Source organism: Pygocentrus nattereri, chromosome 12 (assembly GCF_015220715.1).
Source record: "Pygocentrus nattereri isolate fPygNat1 chromosome 12, fPygNat1.pri, whole genome shotgun sequence".
In the NCBI taxonomy this organism is placed as follows: Eukaryota; Metazoa; Chordata; class Actinopteri; order Characiformes; family Serrasalmidae; genus Pygocentrus; species Pygocentrus nattereri.
In genome coordinates, this window is record NC_051222.1 from 26783692 (window position 1) to 26811276 (window position 27585).

At 37.4% G+C, this 27585-nt stretch overlaps 1 protein-coding gene across 1 annotated transcript in view; it reads left to right on the top strand.

Annotated features, from left to right (window-relative positions):
• pcca (propionyl-CoA carboxylase subunit alpha) overlaps positions 1-27585 on the top strand; it is a 48687-nt gene that overhangs the window by 12267 nt on the left and 8835 nt on the right. The window contains exons 5-20 of the mRNA XM_017712151.2: positions 211-324; positions 1461-1514; positions 10036-10167; positions 11967-12003; positions 12409-12487; positions 14241-14343; positions 14906-15000; positions 15512-15662; positions 16350-16493; positions 17244-17318; positions 20210-20278; positions 20368-20443; positions 21485-21698; positions 24252-24354; positions 25866-25964; positions 26791-26844. Coding sequence (XP_017567640.1) covers positions 211-324; positions 1461-1514; positions 10036-10167; positions 11967-12003; positions 12409-12487; positions 14241-14343; positions 14906-15000; positions 15512-15662; positions 16350-16493; positions 17244-17318; positions 20210-20278; positions 20368-20443; positions 21485-21698; positions 24252-24354; positions 25866-25964; positions 26791-26844 — 1599 coding nt within the window. The remainder of the gene's footprint in view (positions 1-210; positions 325-1460; positions 1515-10035; positions 10168-11966; positions 12004-12408; positions 12488-14240; positions 14344-14905; positions 15001-15511; positions 15663-16349; positions 16494-17243; positions 17319-20209; positions 20279-20367; positions 20444-21484; positions 21699-24251; positions 24355-25865; positions 25965-26790; positions 26845-27585) is intronic.

Below are 27585 nucleotides of genomic sequence, written 5' to 3' on the forward strand. Positions count from 1 at the left end.
TTATGATGCTTAGGTATTCTCAGAAAAGTGCATTGTGACCAGTTTTCATGATAACATCGTCATATTTCACACTCCTAACCCTTTATACTCTGATGTATTCTTGAGGCTGAGCATAGTGCTAGTAAAGAACTGCTGAAGGATGTTAGTCACTGAAGCCACTGATACAAAACTAGCATAGTCATTCTCCTTGTTCGTGTGTGTTTCCCTCAGGTTCATGTGAAGATGGCGGATGAGGCCGTGTGTGTGGGCCCCGCTCCCACCAGTCAGAGCTACCTCAACATGGACGCCATCATGGAGGCCATCCGACAAACTGGAGCTCAGGCTGTGAGTGTCCTCTTATAGAGAAAGATGGTGGGGAAAAGAAACTTGGTTTTTGCTTATTTCCCCCTGTTTTAAACGGTTTCTTAAAGAAAAAAAATCTTTGATCATGCCAGTGGGGGAGTAAATCTCTGACATCACCTGAGCTTGGTTCAGTAACGATTCTTCAGGGGACGATTCAGTAAAATTGTTTCACCTCAAATCAATTAATATTGTTTTGATTCAGTTATTGTTAAAATGTAAAACAATTCAATACACAATTATGTTTTGAGGGACTGTTTACACAGCAAGTTATTATACACAATAAAATCAATGCAATATGTTTTTGTGATTTTTACATTTTTTTTTGGTAAAAAGTGCTTCAACCCTTTGGGCTTTAGACACTATTGTTATCTTCAAAAATAACAAAAAATAAAAGTTATTCTAAATACTGAGGAGCTATGAGCCAGTATTTTCTAAAAAAAATGATTAAATAACTGCAGAAAAGTGTAGTTCAAATAGTGACATGAGTGTGAGACTAAACAGGGTTAAAAGGGTTGAAAACACACTTGTTTCAGACTGATTATGATTAAGAATAGCCGACGAGCCATCGCTGTCCCTCAAATTCTTTCTCCTTAAGCAAATTTCCAAAGGTTGAGAATGTACAGTTGTTTGCACAGATTTGAAGACTTGATCAAACTGCATGTTTCTAAGTGTAAATAATACAGTCCTCTACAGAGAACACAGTTCTGCACGTTTTAATGGAAATACAGTTGTTATACCGTTACTAGTGCTGGGTGATATTGGTCAAATTCTGTGTGAGTATTTAATTTCGCTATCAGTATTTTCAGAATATATCTCAAACCCAACTCTTGGGAGAACACACTTCTGCACATTATAATGCACAATTACTGTTTTTTGCTGATTTTAACATACAGTTAATCATAAAATGTGACCTGTAAAAGTTTTGTGGTTTTATTCGCGATATGTTAAACTAATGAAATTCATAGAAATTGTTCCAAAATTAGCAGAAAAATGTTGCACTAAGTTTCACTTAGAAAATCAACAAAACGTTATTTGACCGGCGGTGTTAAAACTTTTGCATATGACTGTAGAGCTGCTTCTTTTTTCTTTTTTAATCGTATATTCCCTTGTTTTCCTAGGTTCATCCTGGCTATGGCTTCCTCTCTGAGAACAAAGAGTTTGCCAGAAGGCTGGTGAGTCCGCTAACTATTACATTCAGAGAGAGAAATAATGAAAGAATGAAAGAGAGAGGGATTGGGAAATGAATATTTAAATGTCTTTGTTTTACAGTTGAGGTCAGAATGACCCCCTTGCATGCTAATCTTCCAGCACACACACACACCACACACACACACACACACAGTGTGTTTTTGTAATTAACAGCTCAGAGCCCCCCTGTAGTAATTTAATTAAAGGTGAGCTCTAAGGTGAGAAGATTATTTGCGAACCAAATAAAAGCAGAGAGGCCGAAAGGTCAGAGCATAAATTCTCTCTCTCTCCATTACAGCTTTTACATTATTCAGCTTTTCTGTAGCCTTTCTCTTTAGACTGCTCTTTAGGTTTAGAGTTAAAATGACTGTGAAAATGGAGTGTTTGTTATTATGCAGGGATTGAGGTGTAAAATCATTCAGAGTAGTTTGATCTGACGGTTCTTCATTTAGACGTTTACCAGCTCCGATTTCTTTACAGTGGTGGTGATGGGAACCACCGGACGCAACACCTGTAGCGTAAATATTGCCATTTTATTTACTATCAAAACCACCAGTCAACCTACACATGAGTTTTTATGTGTGATGTTGATGATAAAATAGTAGTAAATATTTAGTTTGTTTTTTGTTTTGGGTAACATTTTGCCTTAGAACACCCTGCTTGTACCTCTTCATCACGAATTGATTTGAAAAAATACATTTAGGCCAAAATCTTATCTCAGAACAGTCATAAATGAATGTCTCTGGCACTAGATAGCATATTCATAAATATTTCATGTAGTAACGTTTTGTGTGGGAGGTTTTAAACTCTTCAGACGTCTGTTTGCTATCACCACCACTGTGAACAATTCTGAATTCACCAAAATAAAAACAATAAATTTCAAAGTAAATGTTGTAAAGTTTTGTAAAAACAAAGTACAAATTTACTGCTGATTCAAAACCCTTAGAAATGTGAGATAATCCAAACTGTTACTATTGTTCTGCTATACATTCTTAATTATTTAAGTATAAATACATTTTTGGTTGCTTACATAGTTACACAATGAATGAGTTATGTTCCTTTATATTTTGTAAGCTGTTTTGACAGGTTATGTTTTTTTTTCTGCAAACAAGACAGTAAGCTCAACAATCAGTTAATCAGTTTGAATAATAATCATAATCAAATATATTCTAGATTAATCCTAGATTAAGGCCCTTCAGACAGAATTTCTCTGTCTACGACTGAATTCATATATGAGCACAACTTACTTATCGGCAGTGAAAACTGACACTTTAGAGGTTAGTGTCAATGCAATGCTAGTTTGTCATACAGTTTTAGTATTACAGCGAACACAAATACTGTGGGTGTTTTTTTTTTTTTTTTGCCCTGTGCTCTTCAGCTGAAACTGTTTTTGATTCTGAATCGTGAGACATTACAAAACGCGGCCGCCAGAACCATAAGGAGCGGCCCCCAGCCGGGCCACCCTGTAACCATGGCAACCATGCCGACCCCCTGCGCCAACTTGATATCTTTTTCCGTCCTTGTTGGATTTACACTGGATCTGGAGCGGCAGGTTTTCTGACACATTGCAGAAAAATGCAAATACAGTTGGCACTTTTTAAAAAAAATGTTTTTTTTAAACCCTTCAGAATTCACTGAGCGATCTTTTGATCCCAGAGAGGTCTCCTCTGTTCTGCTCCTCAACTCTCTCACTGCGGGATACACACTGCGCTGCGGGACTCTCCTCCTCAGTGTGAGGAAGAGCGAACAGAATGTGACAGACCAACATCTACAAACCCTCTCTCTATCCATCTCTCTTTCTTTCTGTCTGTCTCTCTGTATGTCTCTCCCCCCTTCTCTTTCTTTCTCTCTCTATCTCTCTCTCGGAATATCTCTCTTGGAGTGTCTCTCTCCCCTGTCTTTTTACCTTTTTTCTCTGCCTTTTTCTTTAAGCAGTCAATAGGAGTGTTTGTCAGTGTGATGACGATGGAGAAAGCGGGGTTCCTCAGAAAACTCCTTTGATCTAATTCAGGATCAGGTGCAGGCGCTCGTTGTCCCAGCAACCCCGACCTCACACTGATACACAGTGTGGTAACAGTGCTGCAGACCTCAGATTACTCCCTTCCAAAGCTCTCTACTGTAACAGTACTGAAATCTGTGCTCTTCCTAATTACTTATGCTTGTGGTCTTTACTAAAGGATAATAATAATATTAATAATATAATAATAATGATGATAGTAACAAAGCTGTCTACACCACCAGTCCGTAGTTTAAACACACTGATGCAAAGAATGTGGAACTATTTTCCACATTGCTGAATAAAAGTGAAAACATCAGAACTATGAAATAACATATATAGAATTGCATCATGATGGTCAAAAACAAATAAAAAATATGTCTTTGTTTCTTTACACTAACCCTTCCTCTTGCCGGTCTCTTAAACATTTGTCTTATCAAAACATGCTTTATTAAAATTCAGTAGCGCTTACTGTTTAATTAACTCATAAACTCTCCTGTTAACTGAAATCGCTCAGAAGAAACACAGGGCGGTGGTTGAGGAACTGTACCTACGTCATGTGCTACATTAAAAAACAACAATAAGGTGGCTCCCAAGTTGCGCAACAGTCTAAGCATTGGCCCTATCATCAGGAGATTGCGAGTTCGATCCCTGGTAATGCTATAGCCATCCATAGCCAAGAGAGCACAATTGGCTCGACCCCCGGGTGGGTAGAAAGGCCCACCTTCTTCCCCCATCCCCCCCAGCGCAAGCGTCTGTTAGCTGACGTAACAGATCTGGTGGTTGGCCCTTTCCTCCGAGCACATTCGGCTGTCCCGTGACGTTGCGTGAGCGGCAGTTCGAAAAGAAGTGTTGATTGGTTTCAGAGGTCTCGGAGGAGGCCTGTGCTAGACTTCACCCTCCTGATTGGGGGAGTCTTAAGTAGTGGGTGGAACTGGAAACGACTAAATTGAGGAGAAAATCAGGTACAATTTTTTTTAAAAAGACAACAATAAGCATTTAGTCTGTACTTTGTCCACTTTTGTAGATAGCACTTAATCACATTGTCAGAAACTGCATAAGCGAGTACAACCCCTTTTCCAAAAAGTTGGGACGCTGTGCAAATATAAACAAAAACAGAATGCAATGACATTTAATTGAACATAGTACAAAGACAACATATCAGATGGTAAAATGAGAAAGCTCATTGTTTAAATATTGAAAAATATATACAGGTTTTGATTTTGATGCCAGCAACACATTTCAAAAAAGGTGGGACAGGGGCAACGAAAGCCTGGTAAAATTGTGAAATACTAAACACCTGGTTGAACATCTCACACCTATTTAGGGTAATTAGCAACAGGTCAATAACATGATTGGGTATAAAAAGTATCCCAGAGAGGCTGAGTCTTTCAGAAGAAAAGATGGGGAGGGATTCACCACTCTGTGAAAGACTGCAGGCAAATAGTGCAATTCAGGAATAACATTTCAATAAACAATTCAGGAATAATATTTCTCAATGTAAAATAGCAAAGAACTTGGGGATTTTATTATCTGTGGTACATAATAACATTAAAAGACTCCAAAGAAATCTCTATGAAAGGAACAAGGCCCAAAAACTATATTGGCTGGCCGTGATGGTCGGGCCCTCAGGTGGCAGTACATTAAAAACAGACATGATTCTGCAGTGGAAATCAATGCATGGGCGCAGGAACACTTCTGAAAAACACAGTCTGTAAACACAGTTTGTCACATGCAAGTTAAAACTAAAAATCCACATCTTTAGGGCTAAAGAGGAGAACGACCATCCAGCTTGTTATCAGTATACAATTCAAAAGCTAGCATCTGTGATGGTACTTGTACGCTGTGGAGGCATCATTAATGCTGAATGATATGTACAAGTCTTGGAGCAACATATGCTGCCATCCAGTTGACGTCTTTTTCAGTAAAGGCCTTGATTATTTCAGCAAGACAATGGTAAACCACATTCTGCACGCATTACAACAGTATGGCTCTATAATAAGAGTCATAGGTGCTAAACTGGCCTGCCTGCAGTCCAGAGTGTTTAAACATTTGATGTGATGTCTTTGTATTTTTTTCAGTTAAACATTGGGTTAGATGATTTGTACATTGTTGCGCTCTCTTTACGTCCTTTTTTTTGCACAACGTCCCAACTTTTTGTGTTAAGAGTTATATTTGAGATCACTGGATAATGCAACACTAGTAATCCCCGTAGCTCCAGTGCAAAACTAAAGAATCAAACTTCACGCACCACAAATGTCTTGACTGTTCAACCACAGTAGAGAGGAAAAATGTGCCCTTTTTTTGGCTGAACCACCGCTTTAAATGAGCTGTCAGAAAACAGGGCTGACTAAAAAAGGGGAGGAGACATCCGACGATTTTGAATGAGTGATAGATTGACTTTGATTGAAAGCCAACTTGGACTTCAGCTTCATAAATCAGTAACAGATCGTCTTTCAGGCACTTTACAAATGTCTTGAAGTATCTCAAAGGACTCCTGAAGAATCTGCATAGATTTTTGGAACGTTAGAATCTGTGGTAATAAATTAAAATGATATTCAGTAAAGTATACACTCATTTTTTTTTGGCCAAAAGAAAATTGTCAGAATAATTTCAAATGTAAATAAACAAAAAGGCTCTTGGAACAGAATAATCAAAGTGAATAGGATCAAATTGAAATAGTTGTAATCTATTGAATCGATTGATTGAATACAATCAAAATCCTAATGCACAATAATTTCCTGAAGCATCGTAAATAGCATTATTTTGAAATTTGACATTTCATAACGCATGTAATCATTTCTTAAAGAATCACAATTCAGCCCTGTAATAATACACTGAACCCGTGTGATCAAATTGACTCACTGAGTTTAGATTTTTTTCAATTTCATTTGCTGAATTATTTCCTAAAGAATCATAAATGAATCAAGTCTTAATACACAATCATTTCCTAATACATTGTAATAATTTTGAAATGTGAGATTTCATTATTCATCGAATAGTTTCTTGAAGAATTGTAGTTCAGTACACTGAACATGTTATGCTTGAAAATGTTATCATTAAATCAGTGAATCATTTTGTCAAGTATTGTAATTAAATTGAATCATTTGAAATGTGAGATTTCATGATTCATTGAATCATTTGTTGAATCATTTATTAATCAGTCCTGATTAATTTGTTGCAAGAGAGATTTAAACCCCTAGTTTATAGTCATGGTTCATTCTATCCTTTTCTATCACTGCTAGAGTGTTTGATGGCTTTTCTCTGCACCACACACACACACACACACACACACACACACACACACACACAGAGTGGGCCGTCGCCTGCCTTCTGTGCGTGTGGAAATGAAGATGTCATTACATTAGCAGCTGAATGGTGATCCTCCCCCTCTACACACACGCACACACACCACACACATTCACATGTGAATACAAGGTGAATGAGCCCCCTCTTTGTGAATGAGAGCCCCCTCTGCCCGACAGTTAGTACACTTTTATGCAACGCAAACGACTGGCCTGAAAACCCTCGGGCCCAGAAAGATCTGTTAGGATTACCTCTATGGCCTCTTTACCATGGCAAAAAGACATTGCCTTTGAATAGGGGAGAGGAGATTGACTTGAGAGTTGAAGTGGGCTTTTAGGGGGAGCTTGAAAAGTGTGTGTGTGTGTGTGTGTGTGTGTGTGTGTGTGTGTGTGTGTGTGTGTGTGTGTGTCTCAAGGCATGTGTGCTGTATCATTGGCACAGGGGGAACTTCTCAAAATTCAAATTTTGTCCTCCACACGTTTACATTAGCTGTTAATTGTGGAGGAAACACTAAGTAAGTTAGGTCTGCTGTTGCTGTCATGATCCAGATGAAATAAGGAGAAGTATAACATGGAGTAATTAACAAAACTCCATCTGAACTAGAACTTCACCACTGATGTAGGGAACAGTATGCTACAGCTTTTACATGGTTACACTACACCGGTTTCAGAGGTTGCGCTATACCAGGTTCAATGGTTAGTCTACAAGCATTTCTGTAGTTCTGCTACACCCGTTTTCTTGGTAAGGCTACACCTGGTTCCAGCTAGGCTATTTCACTTTCTATGTTAGCCCTGCATTTTTTTTATTTCATCATTATTCTGCACTTAATTTCACATCTATGGTTGCACTAAACCCATTACTATGGTTGCACTACACACTTTTCCACAAATATGCTACACATAATGTCATGGTTGTGCTACATCCAGTTCCATAGTGGTATGCAAAAGTTTGGGTGCCCCTGCTCTAATGGCATGTTGTTGATTTTCTAAGTGAAAATAAGTTACACGTCCTCTACAGAGAACAGTCTGCAAATTTTAGTGCACAGTTGCTATTTGTGACTATTTATGAAAATAAAAACATAAAGAGTGGCCGGTGCAAAAGCTAAAGCACATGCATTTTTTAGGTTTTATTGTGTTCCAATATGTTAAACTCAGCAAACTAAAGGAAAGTGTGCCATGATTATGTTCTCTGTAGAAGATGTGTTAACTGGTGGTGTTCAAATCTTGGCCTACAACTGTGCACTGCACCTAATTCCATGGTTACACTGCACTCATTTAAGTGGTTATGACGAAAAGTTCTGAGAGAATGCCTATCAGTACTTTCTTAATGCAGCATTGCTAGCTAAAATTCAATACTGTGAAGCAGATAAAGAATGAAAGATTTGTAAGTAATGTGATGAGAAGATAATCCACTTTACCAGCACTGACTTCAGTAAAATTGCAATGGAGAAATGAGGGGACTTGGTTAGCTAATGTTAACTGATGCTAATTTTAATATTAACTTGTAGGTCCCGCATTAAGATCTTTAGATCTTAAGAGCATGAAGACCTAATCTTTGTGATGGGAACCCAAAGTATGTCTGTGGTTGTGTTACTTTTTATTTATTTATTTATTTCATTTCATTTTATTTAGGGCTCGTCCAACACAGTGCCAACAATGTTGGTATCTTGGTCAAACATTTCTTTTCTTGCTCATGTCCTCCTTCTTTTTCTTCCCATTCTTCTCTTCCCCCCTCTTTCTTTCACCCATACACTCTGTATAAACAATCCTGTGCTTTTTCTTTTGCACTGTTTAGCTGTGGAGTACTGTCGGATATTTGGATGTCATGAAGGCCTTCGTGCTCCACACACACTCGGTGGAGGTGTGAAAATGAGTGGGAGGAGGGAGGAGTGTGTGAGTGACGGCTGAATAGACAGAGGTGTTTTATTGGATTTGATTAGTCGGATCCCACAGAGAGCTTTTAGTCAGTACTGTCTACCATTACAACACATACAGGCTGGCCAAATCACTTCTGTAACGACTGAAAAATAACAGACACAGCGTGATTTCTGTATTATCTCCTCATTCGTTAATTATTAATTTATGAATTTATTAAGTCAGTAGGAATGTTTATTATAAATATTAGCTCAATGAATTACTTATTTTTATTTGTTGTAATTCTTATTTATAATTTATTTCTTTCATTTTTTTAATGATTTAATAATTTCAGTACAAATATAAACTTTTTCAAGATGTAATTGAAGTAGTTTAAAGTTCTGATTTATTGTTGTTATAGATAGATAGATAGATAGATAGATAGATAGATAGATAGATAGATAGATGTGCTTTATATTTGTTATGTGAAGAGTTCTTTAATGACAGACAGACTCTCTCTCTCTCTCTCTCTCTCTCTCTCTCTCTCTCTCTCTCTCTCTCTCTCTCTCTCTTTCGCTCAGCTCTTTTTTTCTTCTCTTTTTTCTCCAATCAGCATGTCAATTGTATCGTTTTGGAGGGGTCAAATCTTCCTCCTAATTACAGACTCCTCTCTGCTGTTAATCGCCCCAGGCCTTCTATCTGTAGTATATTAGCCAGGAATTGATTCTCACGTGTGAGAAAGGGGGTTAAAAAAGGAAGGGAACCCCCTTTTCCCAGGCCGTGCTCGGACCAGGCTTTCAAGCTTTTTGGGCCATTTATGTCCACAGGCATCACCTGAGGCCAATTGTCTTTTTTTGCCCACACTACAAAGTTCAAACCTTCGGTGTCCATTTGTCAGAGGGTTTTAGTTTGTCAAGGCAACCCAATAAAAAATATATATTAAAAAAAACTATATATATTTTATTTTTAACACAAATAAATAATACGTTATTACTTATACTACACAATTACATAAAAGACATGTTATTTATATAATCATTCATTTGCTTGCATAAGAATTTTAAATTGATATTTTTAAAATACTTGAAAATTCAAATGTAATATGGATTTAAAATGTATTACACGTGTAAAATATGCGTAATTGTCAGACCTGATGTGGCTAATCATGATTGGAAGTTAGTAGCCACTGTTAACCATGATGTCAGTTGCATAATGCTGACAATGGCAAGTTGCTTTGGCTATTTGTTAAGCAGTGCTAGTGATTTGTGTGATTGTGAAACTTTATGCCTGATGTTGTGCCTGTTGTTTGTTGTTTTTTTATGTTGTTGTTGTTTGTCTTTTTTTTAACAGGCAACTGAGGGAGTCACCTTTATTGGTCCCGACACGGATGCCATCCAGGCGATGGGGGACAAAATCGAGAGCAAACTCATTGCCAAAGCGGCCAAAGTCAACACCATTCCTGGCTTTGACGGGGTGGTCAAGGTTAGACAAGCTGCTGGTGCCTTTTGGGCTGTTTATGAAAAGCCTGAGGGTGCATTTTGGGCCCAGAGCCTGTCTGTGTTACTACATTCTTAACATGTTTAATTAGTTTCACACATTTTATTATAATGTAGTTACTTCAGTCACAGCCACCCTGTGTGTAAGTACACAGTCTCAGCATGCACAGCTGGAGGGCCCATTACAGCACACAACTCTAAACATCACTAACACACCAACACGTCTCTCCCCACCTCCGTCACCGAGTCTTATAGAGCACTAACGTCTTACACCCTGACCTCTGTCTGCTGGGTCTGTACTGTACAGTCCATGTTTATACAGTCGGTCACACACAGACGCTTTACCTCAGGACAGAAAACGCACTGACTCGCAGCTCACTTCTGTTCTCTTTCTGTCTCTCCTTTTCTCCCCCTCTTTCTTTCTTTCTTTCTGTTTTTCTTTCATTCTTTTCTGTATTTCTAACCTTTTCTCTGAAAACACATGTTCTTGCATTTTGTTTTTCTTTCATTTCGTTTTCTTTTGTCCTTGGACACTGAAAATATGTTACTTCTTTGTCTAAACGATCATCAGATCTTTTTCTTTTGTTGTCTTTTTTCTTTGTGTGTGTGTGTATAATCAATTGCTTTCATTCTCTTTCCCATTCTTACTTATTATTCTTATTTTTTACCTTTTAACCTTTTCTTTCTTAATTTCCTTTAATCTTCTTTGTTTCTTTGCCTCTTTCTTACTTTTATTTGTTTCATCTTCCCATATTCCTTTTTCTGCTTCTTCTCTGAAAATCTTCTTTTTTTCCATTTCTCTCTTCATTTCTCTCTCTCTCTCTCTCTCTCTCTCTCCCTCTCCCTCTCTCTCTTTCCCTCTCTCTTTCCCTCTCTCTTTCCCTCTCTCTTTCCCTCTCTCTTTCCCTCTCTTTCTCTCTCTCTCTCTCTCTCTCTCTCTCTCTCTCTCTCTCTCTCTCTCTCTCTCTCTCTCTCTCTCTCTCTCTTTCTCTCTCTTTCTCTGTGTAAGTGTGTTTTAATGACCCCTCGTCATGGCTGTTTTGACACTTCCTGACCTTATTGGCTCTATAAAGTGGAGCGGTGTTGCTCTCTAGCCGCAGACAAAAGCAGCAGATCTGAGTGGATATTAGCATATGAGAGAGTCTGTTTAACGACCGCTGCGTTGCCCCCTAGATCGCTATCACCCTCTCACACTCACGCGCTAAAACAGCACTTGTTTAGATTAGGGCGTACCTTTGCTGTGGGATTTCTCACCTGACTCTGGTTAAGGTGATATTGTTTGGTTTGTTCACCTTCTCCTCTCATCATACAGTGACCTTATAATTCATGAGTTAAAGCAGTTCTGCAAAACGGCGTCTCTCAAAACTGAACTGTCACAGAGGAAAGAGCTGTGATGAACTCGCCTTTCATAACCAGCAGACAGGACTCCCTCTGCTGGCCGTGATGGGGAACTGCATGTTCTGTCTTTCTTTCTCTGTCTTTCATTATTTTTCTTCTGTCTCCTTTTGTCTATTTTCTTTTTCTTTCTTTCTTCTTTGATTTCTTTCTTTCTTTACAGTTTGCTTTTTAAAGTTGTTGTTTCTTGCTTTTCTAGTTCTTTTTTTTCTTCATTTCCATTTCTTTTTCTTTTCATTTTTTTTCTCTTTGCATCTTTTTTGGCTTTCTCTTTCTCTCATGACCCTTTTCTCCTTTTTTCTTTCTTTCTTTCTTTCTTTCTTTCTTTCTTTCTTTCTTTCTTTCTAAACACTTTGATGTATTTCTACGATGTTTTGTTTTTGTCTTTAGGATGCAGAGGAGGCTGTGAAGATTGCACAGCAAATCGGTGTGTAATTTTGGATCTGTTTATCTGAGATATTAGGAACATTCAGTAAAACCATAGATATTTCTCTGCTGTTGTGTTGTCTGGTATTAGCTTCTGTTTTGAACTGATCTGTGGTCAGTGTCCCCCAGAATTACAGTAAAAAGATCTTTAAAGGAGTTCATACCTCAGAAATGATCAGAAGTAGGAGACTGGCCTGTTAGAATTATGCAGACACACTCATGCCAGCTGATCTCCACTAGCTGCAGGCTTAAACTGCGTTGAGAAGTCCAGTAACTACTATGGAACTAATTTGTAAATTATACGCATATGAGAATCAGAAATTGAAGTATGGCCCACATACAGACCCTTACAGTTCTCTCTGTGGTACTATGCTTTTAAACCGTGTTTGTTGGATGTCTATGGCAGGTTACCCTGTTATGATCAAAGCATCAGCCGGTGGTGGAGGAAAAGGCATGAGGATCGCCTGGAATGAAGAGGAGACCAGGTGAGACACAGATCATAAACCACATTCAACAGTTTTCTGTTATATTTATATCTATATTTAAAAGATAAATATAATGATATATTATGATCATCACCATTTTTAGATAAACAAAATGTGTTTTCCAATAATGTCAGTTTTTATTCTTTTTAAAAACCTTCTTATATCCAAAAGTGTTACGAATGGATAAACATCATGTATATATTTGGAATGATATTATTAAATAGTAATAAAGCAATGATAGTAGTTATGACATTTTAGTCCAGCATAACTAAAAAAGCTGAAATACAATACAGTATATATAGATGTGTTGTATAAAATGTAATACAATAGATATTTTGCATCTTAACATTCCAACAAAATAATAATAATAATAATAAACTGTAGTGTATATGTTACACATAAAAAATAAATCAGTATTTCTTTGTATATCTGTGATCTGTTGTCATCGTCTCTTTCTTGTTGATAAAATTCTGAAGGAGGTTGCGTCTAATTGCTGTCCTTATCTCTGGAGTGAAGTGGTGCCTTTGTTTGAGTTGTAATTGGGTTCAACACAAACTGAGCCAAGACAGTGAGAAAGTGCTGGAGTGAGAAGAGACGAAAGAGATTTTATCTGATAAGCGAAAGAGCTTTGTCACCAACACCATGTCAACACCCCCAGTTCACTTTACCAGCTGACCAATCAGAACAGGCCGTCTGAGGAACTGAGCCAGTTAGAACATACAGTTGTCTCTGAGATCAGTCATGCAGTCAGTACTTAGTTTGTTAGGACAGGACATTGAAAAAATGAATAGCAAATTAATTTACTTACAATTGTTTTGCAAATAAAATCACACAATCTCATATGATGTTCAATTATCATTTGTTCAGTTGTGATATTGATAATGGCACGATTAAAGCCAAAATTTAGAGTAAAGTCTGTCATCTTGGATAGATGGTCAGCACCTTTGCCCTGACCAGGCTCTTATCTCTTAGAATGGAGGGAGACCTATAAAAGTGAATCTGAAAGCCACATTAATGTTTTAAAAACATGTTTAAAATAACTGGCCAAATATGACCAAATTGCAAAAGTATTTTGGATCAAATAGTGTAAAAATTTTATTTTTACTGAGCATTTGCAGATCTTCGTAAATTTTCTGATTTGTGGCTTTACCTGCAATCCCATTGGCTCTTTTTGTTGACGGATGGGAATTTCTCCATAAAAAGACACCATGTTGAGCTTTACGTGCTTTAGCATTCATTTTGAAGCCAGTGAACTGTCTCCTCATCCTTTGTAATTTCTATAGTAAAGAACAAAATAGGATAAGACTGAAAACAATCTGCTTGGCAACAAGAGCATGACTGTTTTAAAGGTATTAGGTCATGGATAGTTGTTTGGAACTGAAAACTATATGTCACAATACAGATAATACATCCCCAAGACCTGTTTAAGAGTAGTAAAGCAATAGTTTGGCTAAAACTCTTAACACAAAACAATTTACAAAATTTCCCCCTAACTGAAAATGTAGTCAGTCTGCTGTCTCTCTTTATTTTTACACTGGAGCTACAAGGTTAAGGTAGCTTTAAAAATCAATGTAAGTTTATCTTAAAAAATAAGTATAGTTGGAAAAATGGATTTTAAAATCTGAACATTAAGTTGTATATTGTGCAAATTTGACTGAACTGTCCTTTTATATATTAATTGATTTAACGTTGTGATCAGTTTTTAACAGCTTAGAAACTTTGGCTTGTAAATTTTTTGTTTTTGTCTTTGTAGGGAAGGCTTTCGTTTCTCCTCTCAAGAAGCAGCATCTAGTTTTGGGGATGATCGGCTACTTATTGAGAAATACATTGATAACCCAAGACACATCGAGATCCAGGTGAACTAATTCTAGCTAATTGAGAAAGTAGTGGCATATTAATAGGATTTAAAGTCATAGTTTGCTCCCCTACAGCTTACCTACAGATGCTCAATTGGTTAAACTGTGCGGAAAATCTGTTGATTATCAACTGCATTAAAGTTAGGATTAGGATTCAGGCATAGATACAGCACAAATGTATGCAAGTTTTGGCACTCAAATTCTAAATGAAAGTTAACACCTCGTCTACAGTGAGCACATTAATGCACAGCTACTTTTTATTTGCTGAATTCCACATATGGGGAACATAAGAAGTGGCCTGTGCAAAAGTTGTGACACAGTTTATATTTTGTGTTCATTTTTTTCATTAAACAAATTATTAAGGCTTGGGTAGGGGGAGCTGATATAGGTTTAAAAGTGTATAACAGTTTGATTAATGTGAAAGAACAGCTTCCAACAGGAATGAAAAGCACTTTCTGGGAATCCCTTTTGTAATGTACAATTTTCTGTTACTCAGATTTTAATGATAGTGTTATTTTGTGTGTGTGTGTGTGTGTGTGTGTGTGTGTGTGTGTGTATGCAGGTATTAGCTGATAAGCATGGTAATGCTCTGTGGCTGAACGAGAGGGAGTGTTCCATCCAGAGGCGAAACCAGAAGGTGGTGGAGGAGGCGCCCAGGTGTGCAAGAAGATGTGGATAAGAGCAGAAGAAAGTTGTAATTGTAGCATTAAAGTCTTGAGCAATGCAGAGCAGTGCATTACATGATCAGTTCATCAATCTGGCAGATACTAAATGAATAAACGTAATGGTTTGTGTCCCTCAGTACTCTAATGCTATGATCACATTATAAAAGATAGGAAGCAACAATGTGAAAATTGAGCTAAATCAAATGATTATGTAAATAAGGTCATCACAAATAAGTAAATATATGCTAGGAGTGTTCTAGATATAGATATGTTGTAAAGTGAAAAATGAGTACAAATTAAGAGACAAATATATGAGAGATGAATAAATATAAGTAATTACAAGAGAAGTGATAAAGTACTTCAAATGAATGGACAAGGTATGTATGTATATATTTATATTAAATTGAGCACAATTAATTTAACAGATAAAAATATATAAGAGAAAAGTGAAAATATGACACAACCAGTTTTTAACCATGCCTAACTTCCGTGTTTGTGTGTAGCACGTTTTTGGACCCAGTTACTCGGCGGGCGATGGGAGAGCAGGCGGTTTCTTTGGCTAAAGCTGTTCAGTATTCTTCAGCTGGAACCGTTGAGTTCCTCGTTGACTCCAAGAAAAACTTCTACTTCCTAGAGATGAACACACGCTTACAGGTGTTACACCTTATACGCCACCTTAACAACAGTACTTCATCTGTCAACCCATATAGACCAGACATAGAGGTGGTCATACGTCAACATTTTATCATTATTGTGAGAACTTTTATTTTTGTAATTAACACATCATCAATATCACCAGCATTTAAAGAACACAGAACAACTGATTCAGGGTCATTAAAAAGACTGCATCATTAGACCTGTTTATTTTTGATTTAGTTCAGGATGGAAGGTGAAATGTGAGTAGAAGTTATTGTACATATCATAATGCATATTTGCATATCATTATATGATATTTTTGTGATGTCGCCCAGCCCAAACAGGCTTGTAACAATGTTATGTTATTACGTTACAAAAATGGTAACTGTGTTCTGTTACAGTTATGGACACGACAGTAATATTAAGACTTTATATACATTATGAATATTGGGTAGCAACCAGTCCTGCACGCAATACCTGATTTTTTTGAATGGCAAAGATGCAACACTATTTTATTTGACTTCTAATGTTTGCTAAATTTCGCCTGCACATGCTCAGAAGAAAGCGCCAGTTTTTTTTTTTTTTTTGTTTGTTTTTTTTTTCACTTTGGTTTGCACATGTGCTTGTGCAAATAGTGCACGTGTATCTAGCTGTTAGTGGATGCACTTGTTTTAGTGACTATTTTAAATCTGGGTGTTCTCTCAGGTGGAGCACCCCATCACAGAGTGCATCACAGGGTTGGACCTGGTGCAGCAGATGATCCGTGTTGCTAAGGGTTACAAGCTCCAGCACAAACAAGAAGACATCCCTATCAATGGGTGGGCTGTAGAGAGCAGAGTCTATGCTGAGGTAAGCAAACAAATAAAAATACTCAAACAGCTGCTGACCTGCAAGCACCACGTTACCAAATACGTCTGAAAAATGAAAGAATATACTCAGAGATATTGGATGGTGCTCCATTACTTCAGAAAACACAGTTTCACTGCTCCACCCCCCAGTGCTTTATACACCTCTAGCTGACATTTAGCTTTAGGCCTGGTGAACTTAGGCTCATATGCTGCTGCTCCAGAGGGTCCTATTCTTTTATCAATGGTTGAATTGAATATGTCAGCGATGGGTGCACCTTTAATTTAAATCTGAAGCTGAATTCAGTAATTAGGAGTGTCTGGATACTTTTGGACATGTAGTATAAATACATAATTGTACTTAATTGGTCCTGAATACAAAGTTATTAAAATGATAGTTCTAATGAACAACATCTGTTATAAAGGTTCATAACAGAAGTTTTTAATTCATTTAAATTGCTTTAACTAGTTGCTTCATTATGTTACGTCTAAGTCTTACAGGACTACAGGCTTTGCTTTGGAGTACATGTCTGGTCATTGAGCTACACTCTCGGGACGAGCACTTGACCTCTTGACTCATGTGATTTATTGGTTGAGACGATGTTTCTGCTCTGTGTTTTTTATCTCTTTATCTCTTCCATCTTCATTTTTTTACTTTTCTGTCCTTTGCAATTTCTTACTTTTTCTCTGTTTTTCTTTCCTTCTCTTTATCGTTTTCCTTCTGTTTTATTTCTTCTTTCTTTCCTCGTTTCAGGACCCCTATAAGTCGTTTGGTCTTCCTTCCATCGGTCGGCTCTCTCAGTATGAGGAACCTGTAAACCTGGCTGGAGTGAGTATTCAAAGTGTTGAGAAAGAGAAAATGAATAAAAGGAGCGAGAGAAAGCTATTAAAGGGGTCATTGGCATCTTTGACCTTTTACTACATGACTAGTTAGTATTTCCTTAGCAGAACTTTTATTCTGTCTACAGGGCATCAGTTTCACTGATACTAAGATCAGAAACTCTTCGTTGATTCTAGGTCGGCGCTCTGAGAATTCTCATTTTAGTCCAGTGTAATCACAGTTTTAAGATATATACTCAACTTCCGAGAAGTGTAGAATCTGTTACTCTACTAATAGATTTTGATGTTTTATGTAGTAAATCATCATTCTGGATCAGTGTTGACAAAATCATATGCATAATCGCACTAAAATGTTTAAAGCCATTACACTTTTCCCCAGTTTGTATAACCAGAGCATGTTGTCTAAAGTATTATTTACAAGCAAAACACACTGGCGATGCACCAATATCATTAATAACGATAACGTTAGCACGGAAGGACGCCTTCAGCAAATCAATGAGCAGCAAAAAAAAAAAGCAGTAGGAAAGTGGAGGAGCTGTACAAATGACAGCAAGAGGCTGCAACCTCAGAGGAGTGTGTGTCTGTGTTGGCCATTGGGTGGAACACGCAGCCCCTGTTAATGAAAAATAAGAAAGTGTGTTCACTCTAAAGAAATCATGTGATTTTCATGTTCAGGTTTATGGGACTACATCGGTTCACTCATAAAGCTATAACAAAACTTTTACAAAGGCTTTTAAAATAGAAAAAAAAGATCAAATTTGAGCAAATAAGACACGTATAATTAAGTGTGATTAACTACGCAAAACAATCAATATTCATTATTTTAATCTATATCTCAGAAACTGATTGACACAAGCCTGGAACTTCTATCACTATCTGTTGGGCCAAATGACCTTATTTCTGAAATGTATTACATTTCCGCACCTATTTGACACCAGTTTGTAAACACTGTTAGTTTTGAAATGTACTTTTTTTTTTTAATGTACTGTATTTTTGTCATGCTATGAAAAGCGGTACATTTTATATATTTATTTTTGTGCCTATTCAGCCAGCGACAGATTAGCTCCGCCCATTAACACTGAAGTTATAAGGAGTTTTTCAGATGCGATTGCGATTAATCATGTTTAACAACAGGAAGGATGATTTAATCGAGATTCTTCATTTAATCGTTTGACAGCCTGGACACTCACTTCTCAGAATTATTTACAACTTCTTCCAAAATATTATGGAAATCTTTACATCATTTAAATAATCAACCAAATTCTTTTGTATTATTAACAGCATTTATTGTAAATTTTTGAGCAGTGGTTCAGTGTTTGATACTGTGTGTGTGTGTGTGTGTGTGTTCTGGTTTTGTGTCCTGAGCCTATGGGTATGTTTTTTATTTTTATTTGTTTATTTTTTTTAACTGCTTTCCTGCCTCTAGAGTAAACAGATCATTGATGCTGTAGCTGAGGCCATCGTTTGGTTAAGCGCATCTGCATTCGTCTATGTTACTAAATATTAAAGTATTTGTTTTGACTGTGTATGAGAGAGATACCTCTGACAAAGAGAAAGATATCAACAGTGAAACCGCATCAGGAAGTAAAAAAACAGGACGTAAACTGGTGATCCTATTGTAGCGAAGCCTTTCATCTGCGTAAAGAAAGCAAACAGCGCTAAGGATATTTACACTCATCTTCTGCCCTTTATATCCAGGATCAATAGATCACAGCGTTTGCTGGCTGTTTATAATAGTGTTTTTCTAGTCCTTTATAATAGTGTCATATTATGGCAGTATGTTTCTTCCTAGCACCAAAATAGACCGGCTTTACACACTGCTATTGTCTCTCTCATCTGTTTGTTGTTCTATGTATTAAGCCAGAATAGGTGCATGCATATGTACTTAACATTAGAGAAGGGCAACATGACCATATATGATCATGTGGACCCACCAAAGGCCTCTCAGCTGACCCTCTCAGATCTGCTTAGCACTTGCATCAAGTATCAACAGTTCAGAAACAATAACCTGCCAGTATTTGCACCACTTTCCTCAGCACTCTGTTTAAAGCAAAATAAAGGTCACAGCCACATTTTAAAGGCTCAAAGTGTCTGAAACTGAGGAAGATACAAGCCTGAAACTTCTGTAACTTCTATATATATTAAGCATGATTACATTATTAAACATTGTTAATGTTTTGAAATGTTTTGAAAAGGTTCTTTAAAGCACATCTGAGATTGTCTGAGTTTTTTTTTTTTGTTGTTGTTTGTTTGTTTGTTTGTTTGTTATTTTAAAATATTGATTTATTTCTTATGGAGTTGTTCACTTGAGTTGTTAATTTATGTGCTGTAGTGTGATTTGGGATCATCTTTACAATCTAGTATGTAATTTGAAGTAAAGTCATTTGAAAAATTTTCTAAATAATCCGAAATGCAGCTGAACTTCAACATTAAAGTAGTGTGAAAAAATAAATTGAAAATAAAATCAAATTAATTCTTAATTAAAATGATGATTGATCCCATTGCCGCCATTGATGCTGGCTTGCATTACGTTGACCCATATTCCATTAAACCTTTTGTTTGTCAGTGTGTTGTGTTACTGTCTCTCAGATTATTCTAATGGCATCCATGCAGTATAATCATAATAATCACTAGACATAGTCAATAAATCTTTATTCTGAGAAATTAGCCAGTGTTGTGTTGCCTATTTAATAACTTGTATCTTGCCCTAGAGAGAAAAAAAACAAAACTTGTAATAGAGTAATGTCAGCAAATAGGAAGTTTTGCTTTTGACAGTTTGACAGTTTAAGCTTGCTGAAGTTTGCTTTGTCTTTAACTCTGTCCTGGTGAGGGAACTTGACGGTGAGCTTTAACTCTCTCTGTCTCACATTTCTTCTCCAGGTGAGAGTCGACAGTGGTATTCAAGAAGGAAGTGACATCAGCATCTACTATGACCCCATGATCTCCAAAGTAAGCAGCAATATTTTATTGGGTTTCAGTGGTGTATTGATTAGTTTTATTGGTTGATTAGCCGATTAACCAATTCACGTATGGTGTAGTTGGTGACTTACGGATCCACACGAGATGAGGCGCTGAGGAAAATGGAAGATGCTCTTGATAACTACGTCATTAGAGGTAATGACACACTCAACCTAACATTCAGAAAGTTTCAAGTTTGTTTGTCATTTGCACAAAATGTCAGGACATTTATGCATTGAAATGCTTGTGGTGAGGCCCCGGCTCAGAAGTTTAGAAATGCTATGTAGTGCTTTTATTTTATATACAATAATAACATACACAGTAAATAAATATATTACATATAAATCAAACACTTAACACTAACGTTTGAGCGCCCATCACCGATTATGTTTTCAACATTTTTTTTATCCATCCATCCATTTTCTAAGCCGCTTTTAGGGTAAAATAAGTTAAAACCTCAATCTTAAATAAGCCATTTTCTGCAAAATGCAGGGCACCAATTCTGTTTGTTCACTGAGGTTAATATATGGGGTGAAAAATAAGACATTAGATATAAAATGTCATACCTTTTGCCGCAGTTTGTTTATTATTTTTTTCCATTTTGTCAAATTCTGCTAATACACAGTAATTGTATATTAAAATGTACAGAGGCGTGTTCTCTTTAGAGGATGTCTAACTTATTTCACATAATCATTATTATCATATAATCATTCATCATCATAATTTGACCACTGGAACCCAAACCTTTGCATATGAAAATATGTTTAATTGTCTTTTGGGAACAAAAATATGTAATGAAATGGAAAAAAAAAACACCCTGTTTACAGTATTTTTTTTGTCGAGATCCATTTTCAAATTTTATTCCCCTTTTTAAATATACTGGATGTTAATTTTATTAGAACTTATCTGTATTTCTGTTCATCATTCTGTAATCACTGCCATAACCACATATCTCAGCCTTTTGCTCTGATTGCAGCGCACTCCTGTGTTATATACTGGTTCATGTCTATAAATTGTATATGTACAAATTGTTTAATAATTCCAGCCACCACATCCACGTAATTTCTGGCTGAATGTTCAACTGAATGTTCTGGCAGATGTTTTGTGAGTGTGGGGCAGTTTATCACCACAGCATCCCTACAGCTTCCTACATGATTTCCTACATTTACAGTGTTATGCCTGCTCTCTCTCTTTTAGGCGTTACCCATAACATTCCTCTCCTGAGGGAGATCATCGTCCACCCTCGTTTCATCTCTGGTGACATCAGCACCAACTTCCTCCCTGAGGTTTACCCCGAAGGGTTCAAAGGTCACTTGCTGTCGACCGGGGAGCAGCGTGAGCTCCTGGCGGCGGCCGCTGCTCTCTACGTGGCTGCTCAGCTCCGATCACAGAAGTTTCTGGGACCTCAGAGGTCAGTGAGATGAAAGGGGGGTTGATTCCAGATAACTCCCCATTCTCTGTGAAGTCCACTACAGAGGGTTTAAGCCAGTAGGTTTAGATGTTGCTTACTGCATATCGAGGAGCCTTTTCGGAGCACAGAAATGCTAATGTGGCTGTTAGTGAATAAAAACTAGAGAAGACATATTAGCAGTGGTTAACTGAGAGTCTCTGTGTAAATAAGAGCTCTGATACTCTAATGTAAGGCTATGTTACAGATTAGGACTGAGGTCTCTGTTTACACACACACACACACACACACACACACACACACACACACACACACACTACAAGTAATCCGATCCAAAATTACACGCGTGCATAGAGAGCCACTTAGTGTAGATGTGACAACAGTACAGTAATACAGTGACAACTAACATACTAGACAACTAGAGGCCAGCAGTGAGCAGTACTTGTGTTTTTAAATGCTTTAACATGAAGTCAGAAAACCACACTTCACGTAAATTAAAGATTAAAGACTTTATTAAAGAAGCGTGAGAGGAAGACGTGTTCTGAGATACATAAGCTGGACGTCCTTCCCACCACCACCTTTTAAAGATCAGAGCATAAACTTTGTCTCCTCTGCAGACCAGTTTCAGCTCCTGACATGTTGAATGTTATAAACTTTCACTGTGATGTGACGCACATGCGCAGAATATACATGAATATACATATACAGAATTACTGAAAATGTAATTGGGTAAAGGTTATTTCTTCTATTTCACCCATTATTTAGGGGATACATGGATGTACTCTCTTCTGATTGAGCTATTAGTCGGATTATTAGCAGATTATGAGGCGTAACTGCATGTGCAGGGTGACAGTCTCAAGAACGGTATACGAATGCTGATAATTCACTTGAATACAACTTATTTCTTTAAACCAGCGCCCAAGATATCAACTAAGAAATTCTTGTTAATTTTTTACTGCATTTGTGTTCATTAGCATTTGTTCAATAATGATAAACAGGGTGCTTTTGCGCCTTTCCGCAGCACTGTACATCAGACATTCTCGTTTTTATCAGGAACTTGTATGGACAGGAGGAGAAGCTTATTAGCAGGAGTGTGTTGTATTAAATTAGTGTGTGTACAATAATGAAAAGTTCTACGAATGATCTGCAAGTGGCTGTTTAAAATGGAATTATCATTTGAATTGTAGTATTTTAGTAGTAATTCCATTGTATTTTATACTAAATAATAATATTTACCATAAAAAAGCACTGAACATATGAAGGGTTGGGTGGGATGAGCAGTGTGTCTCCCTCCCTGACACCTTCACAACAGACAACAGGCAACAGACTCCCCAAACAAGCCATCTGTCCAAACACACCCCTACCCCACCGCTTTCTTTCTCTCTCTCTCTCTCTCTCTCTCTCTCTCTCTCTCTCTCTCTCTCTCTCTCACATTTAATCGTTTTCTAAAGTTATTCATGACTGTGTGTGTTTCTTTGAAGTGACTGCAGCCCACCATAGTGGACAACTCTTTTCCCAACTAATTGATTTACTTTAGGTCTGGTAACAGAGGAGCTGTCAATCAATCTGGGCCGTGTGTGAGAGAGAGAGAGAGAGTGTGCTGTAGAGCCACATGTGTGCAGCATCAGCAGGGTTACTGTTCTTTAAGCAGGAAGTTGTGGAGGAAGGATTAGTGAGGAGAGAAACAGTGTTTTTGAAACTGCTTTTTGCATGTCACCTTTTGTTATGGAGATAAACAAGTGAAAGCTGCACTCTCCTGCATCTGGCAAAGAGCCCACAAGCACTCAGAAGTTTGCAGTCTTAATGATTTTTGTTGTTTTATATGCAGTGGTATGCAAAAGTGGAAATAAGTGTATGGGAACAAACCAAAATATGCATTTCTGCAAATTTTAGTGCACACTTTGTTTTTTTTTGCTGACTTTAATGTATTGAAAAAAATCCAACAGAATATAATGTCAAATTTTATGTTTTATTTTTTTCTCTGTATGTTAAATTCAGCAAGTAAATTACGCAGAACTGCGTTTTCTGTAAAGTATGTGTGCTTATTTTTATATATACTAATCATATTTTAATTTAGGGTTAACAAATAATAGCATTATAGATGCTTATCTTACATTAAAATTGCATTCAACTAAATATCTATTAAATTCTGCTTAAATTTGGCTACATTTAATTTGAACCCTCACTCAGGTCCTGAACCTAACCCTGGTCTGATCCTAACCCTTACACTGTGGAGAATGAACTGAGGTTCACCAGACAGTTTGTTAATATTTTGAACGTCTGTAGATAAACTACTGGGGGCTCTCCAAATAAAATGGAAACAAAATCTATGGCGATGTAGAGTACAGATCATATTAGAATCGTTTTGTGTTCCTCAGCAAAAAAAAGATTTTTCCAAGCTTTTGAACAGTAGTGCATCTGTGCTAGTCAGCTCATGTTGTTCCCCGAACATGGCCATGTTTATGTGCCCAGTGTTGATGTGCTAAAAAACTGTTTAAAGTTCTTTAGCATCTTATTTTACATCTGAGTTATTTTGTGTGCTTTCTTTCTCCTCAGAGTAGCTAGTGTTCCTCAGGAGAGGAGCAGCTGGGAGCTGTGTGTGGAGTTGGATAAAGGAGTTCACATGCTGGGTGTGTCCCGCTCTGGAAGCAGCTACACAGTGAGTGAACAGTCCCACACACATTCTCGAGACGTTGGTTCTGTGTTCTGAGGTTAATAGGCTGCACATATAAGGGGACATTAGGGTTACAACAGTTGAGATTATTAAAACAAAATAGAGACCACCTTCCTTTCCCTGATAAGTGTGTTATCTTATGTTTAATCCCCTCAAAAATACCACCAGAAAAATGAATAACTTGTACTTTACAGCCGTTTTCACAGGATATCAAACAAAAGAGGGGTGGTCACTAACTTACATACTTTTTGTAACTGTAGTAGTATTAAAAAGAAAAAAAAAAAGAAAAAATGTTTTCTTTCCTCTGTCTTGTTTCAGTATCTCTCTCACATCAATCAATTCCTATTTGTTTGCACACCTGTGGAGCATCGCTATGAGATGAAAGGACCCTCAGGGGTCCTTATATGATATGGGATCAGCCCCCCACTACTGGTGTAATCAAATAAAGAAGGCTTAAGGTGCATGAATTTGATCCATTAAAAATGGTTCCATGGAGACCAATCATATCTCACAGGACTGGACTTAACTTTTGTCATCTGTTACTTTATTGATATTCTGCTGCTTTCTTGGTCATTTTAGAAGCATGCATAGCTCTTTTGGATCATAACGCCAAGCTTTTGAATGATTATTCCGATCTTTTGATTAATAATTATTTTCTAGTAATGATTCAGACGTCCGAGTAGTTATCCTAAACTTTTGAACAATGCTGTCTGGTCTGAATGTTTATTCTAAAGATTGGATAGTGATTCTAAAGGTTTGAGTGGTTGTTCCAAAGTTATGGATAGTGATTCCAAAGGTCTGAATTGTCATTCCAAAGTTCTGGACAGTGATTCCAAAGGTCTCAATGGTTGTTCCAAAGTTCTAGGTTTTGATTCCAAAGGGCTGAATCGTCATTCTGAAGTTCTGAACCGATATTCCAAAGTTCTACATAGTGATTTCAAAGGTCTGATTGGTCATTCCAATGTTCTAAACAACAATTCCAAAGTTCTGAATGAGAATTCCAAACTTTTGAATGCTGTTGTATGTTCATGGGTTCTGTTCCTAGCTTGGCCAGTTTCCCTTTAGATGTTTGATGCAGACAGGCTGTGTTTTTTGCCCCAGGACGCCTCTTCAAAAATCGACCCCCTGCTTTCATTAAGGTCCTGGAGGTTGGGGGTCCTGGAGGCTATAGATGCACACTGACAGGCAGTGATCTCTACTGTTGTTTACACAAGTGTTTCTGAGTTGAAAGTGTTTGAAGTGTGTGGTACAGATGGGCTGGGATTGGGTTTAAACCACAATTCCTGGTTTTCCTTAAAGGCATCAGGTGGACTGTTACTCATACCAGATGTCTGTCATTGCTCTGTTCTCTCTCTCACACACACAAACACACTGCCGCTCCCACAGAATGAAGCACCTGTGAGAATACTCAGTAGCGCTGATGACAGATTGATACTGAATTTAATTTTCTTGCTGTGTGCTGACCCCTCTCACTTTTTCCCTGTGTGTTTGTGTAGGTGGAGATCGATGGAGAGAAAGTGGTGGTGTCTGGGGAGTGGAATCTGGCCTCTGCACTGCTGCCCCTTACTATTAACGGCAGCCACAGAGTTTTGCAGGTGAACACACACAATCTCGCTCACTCGCTCTTTCTCTCTATCTCATGCAATGTGTAGAGGAAAGATGGGTAAAGACCCTAACAGTAGAAGTATGAAAAAGTTGGAGGGATGCAGTATGTTTAGAAAATAACTACACAACAAAATCTAGTTGTATGTTGTTTTCGGAATTTCAAGTATTTGGGGAATAACCCAAATTTTTTATACCCTTATCTGAATGTTTCATGTACAGGATGACGATGTGTAAACCTACACACAGCTAGGGGAAGTAAACAAGAACAGCAAACAGTATTATTTTTCTTCTATCTTCTGCTTTATGTCTTAATTATTCTGCTTAATTTTAATAAGCTAGGAAATGCATTGAAAGTAAGCAGTAAAGACCGTGATGGCAGCAGATGAGTCCATTGTTAGGCTGACTGATGTGAAAACGTGTTACTGAGAAACATACCAACACCCACTGTCCTGATCCTGACAAAGACTTTCCTGGTCATCTGGAATATGGTGGTGTGTTTGTTTCATTTCTGAAGCTGCAAAATTTTTAATTTAACAAATCTATGTGATGGCTGGGGACGCTGAGGAGACATCTGGATCCAGACCTCATTCTTCAGACTTACAAGATATTAGCTACTTTTTTGAAATGCAAAATTCTTGTTATTTTTTTACTGTATTCATTTTTGTTGAATTATGTGATTTTACAAGCAGTAACATGCTGAGCTGCACGGAAATGGCTTTAAATAATGGTCTGCCTGAGACTGTATTGTATATTTCTCTTCCACACTTCACATCACTTGTGTTTTGTAACTGGTTGGTCTGTTGTTTCTGGTTTCAGTGTCTGTCCCGTAACTCTGCTGGGGAAATCGCTCTGCAGTATCTGGGCACTTCGGTAAGTTCAACCTCATCATTAAACCATAACCTGACCTTGATTCACCCCAAACCTGCCCTCGCCACCTCAGCCCCTGTGTGTGAATATCAAATATAAATCAATGGATGTCCATGATAATCCAAGTCCTTCAAGAGTCCTTCTTAAGTAGTAACTTAGTAGACAAAAACTTTCAGCCGTAGCCTTTTGTTAGTTAGCCACGCTGTGGTTTCTCCTGTTTGTCCTGTGATTGATTGCACCGTCTTATTGGTCTGGAATGCTCTGGCCAGGTAGAGTACCGTGTGAGGACGAGCACTTTTGTGCTTTTCCCATTGATCTGTGGTATCTGTAAAAGCAGGTTCTCTCACAATTATGCGGCTATTACATGATTTCTAACGCAACACTGTTTTACTGTGTTGACAGTAAATCGTCTCTGTCCAAAGAAAAACATTTATCTCCATTTTTAAAAAATTTTTTTTTTACTTTTCCATGTTATTCAAGCACGGCCTAGTCCTTTACATTGTGTGACCATTTATTGAAGATTGGACCAATGTAAATTCTCAAAAATGTATTAATTCTTTTTACATTACCTTGCATTGAAAGTAATGAATGTTTTTGCCCTCTTCTGTAAAGTTACTGTTTTTGGGATACTTGTTTTTCTATGACAGCGACAAGATACAAACACCCTTAGCAAGACTGAAGTAGCTCACCGTTCTGATTTACCTCTTACACTGCATTTAGATTTATGTGACGAGTGACAACAGC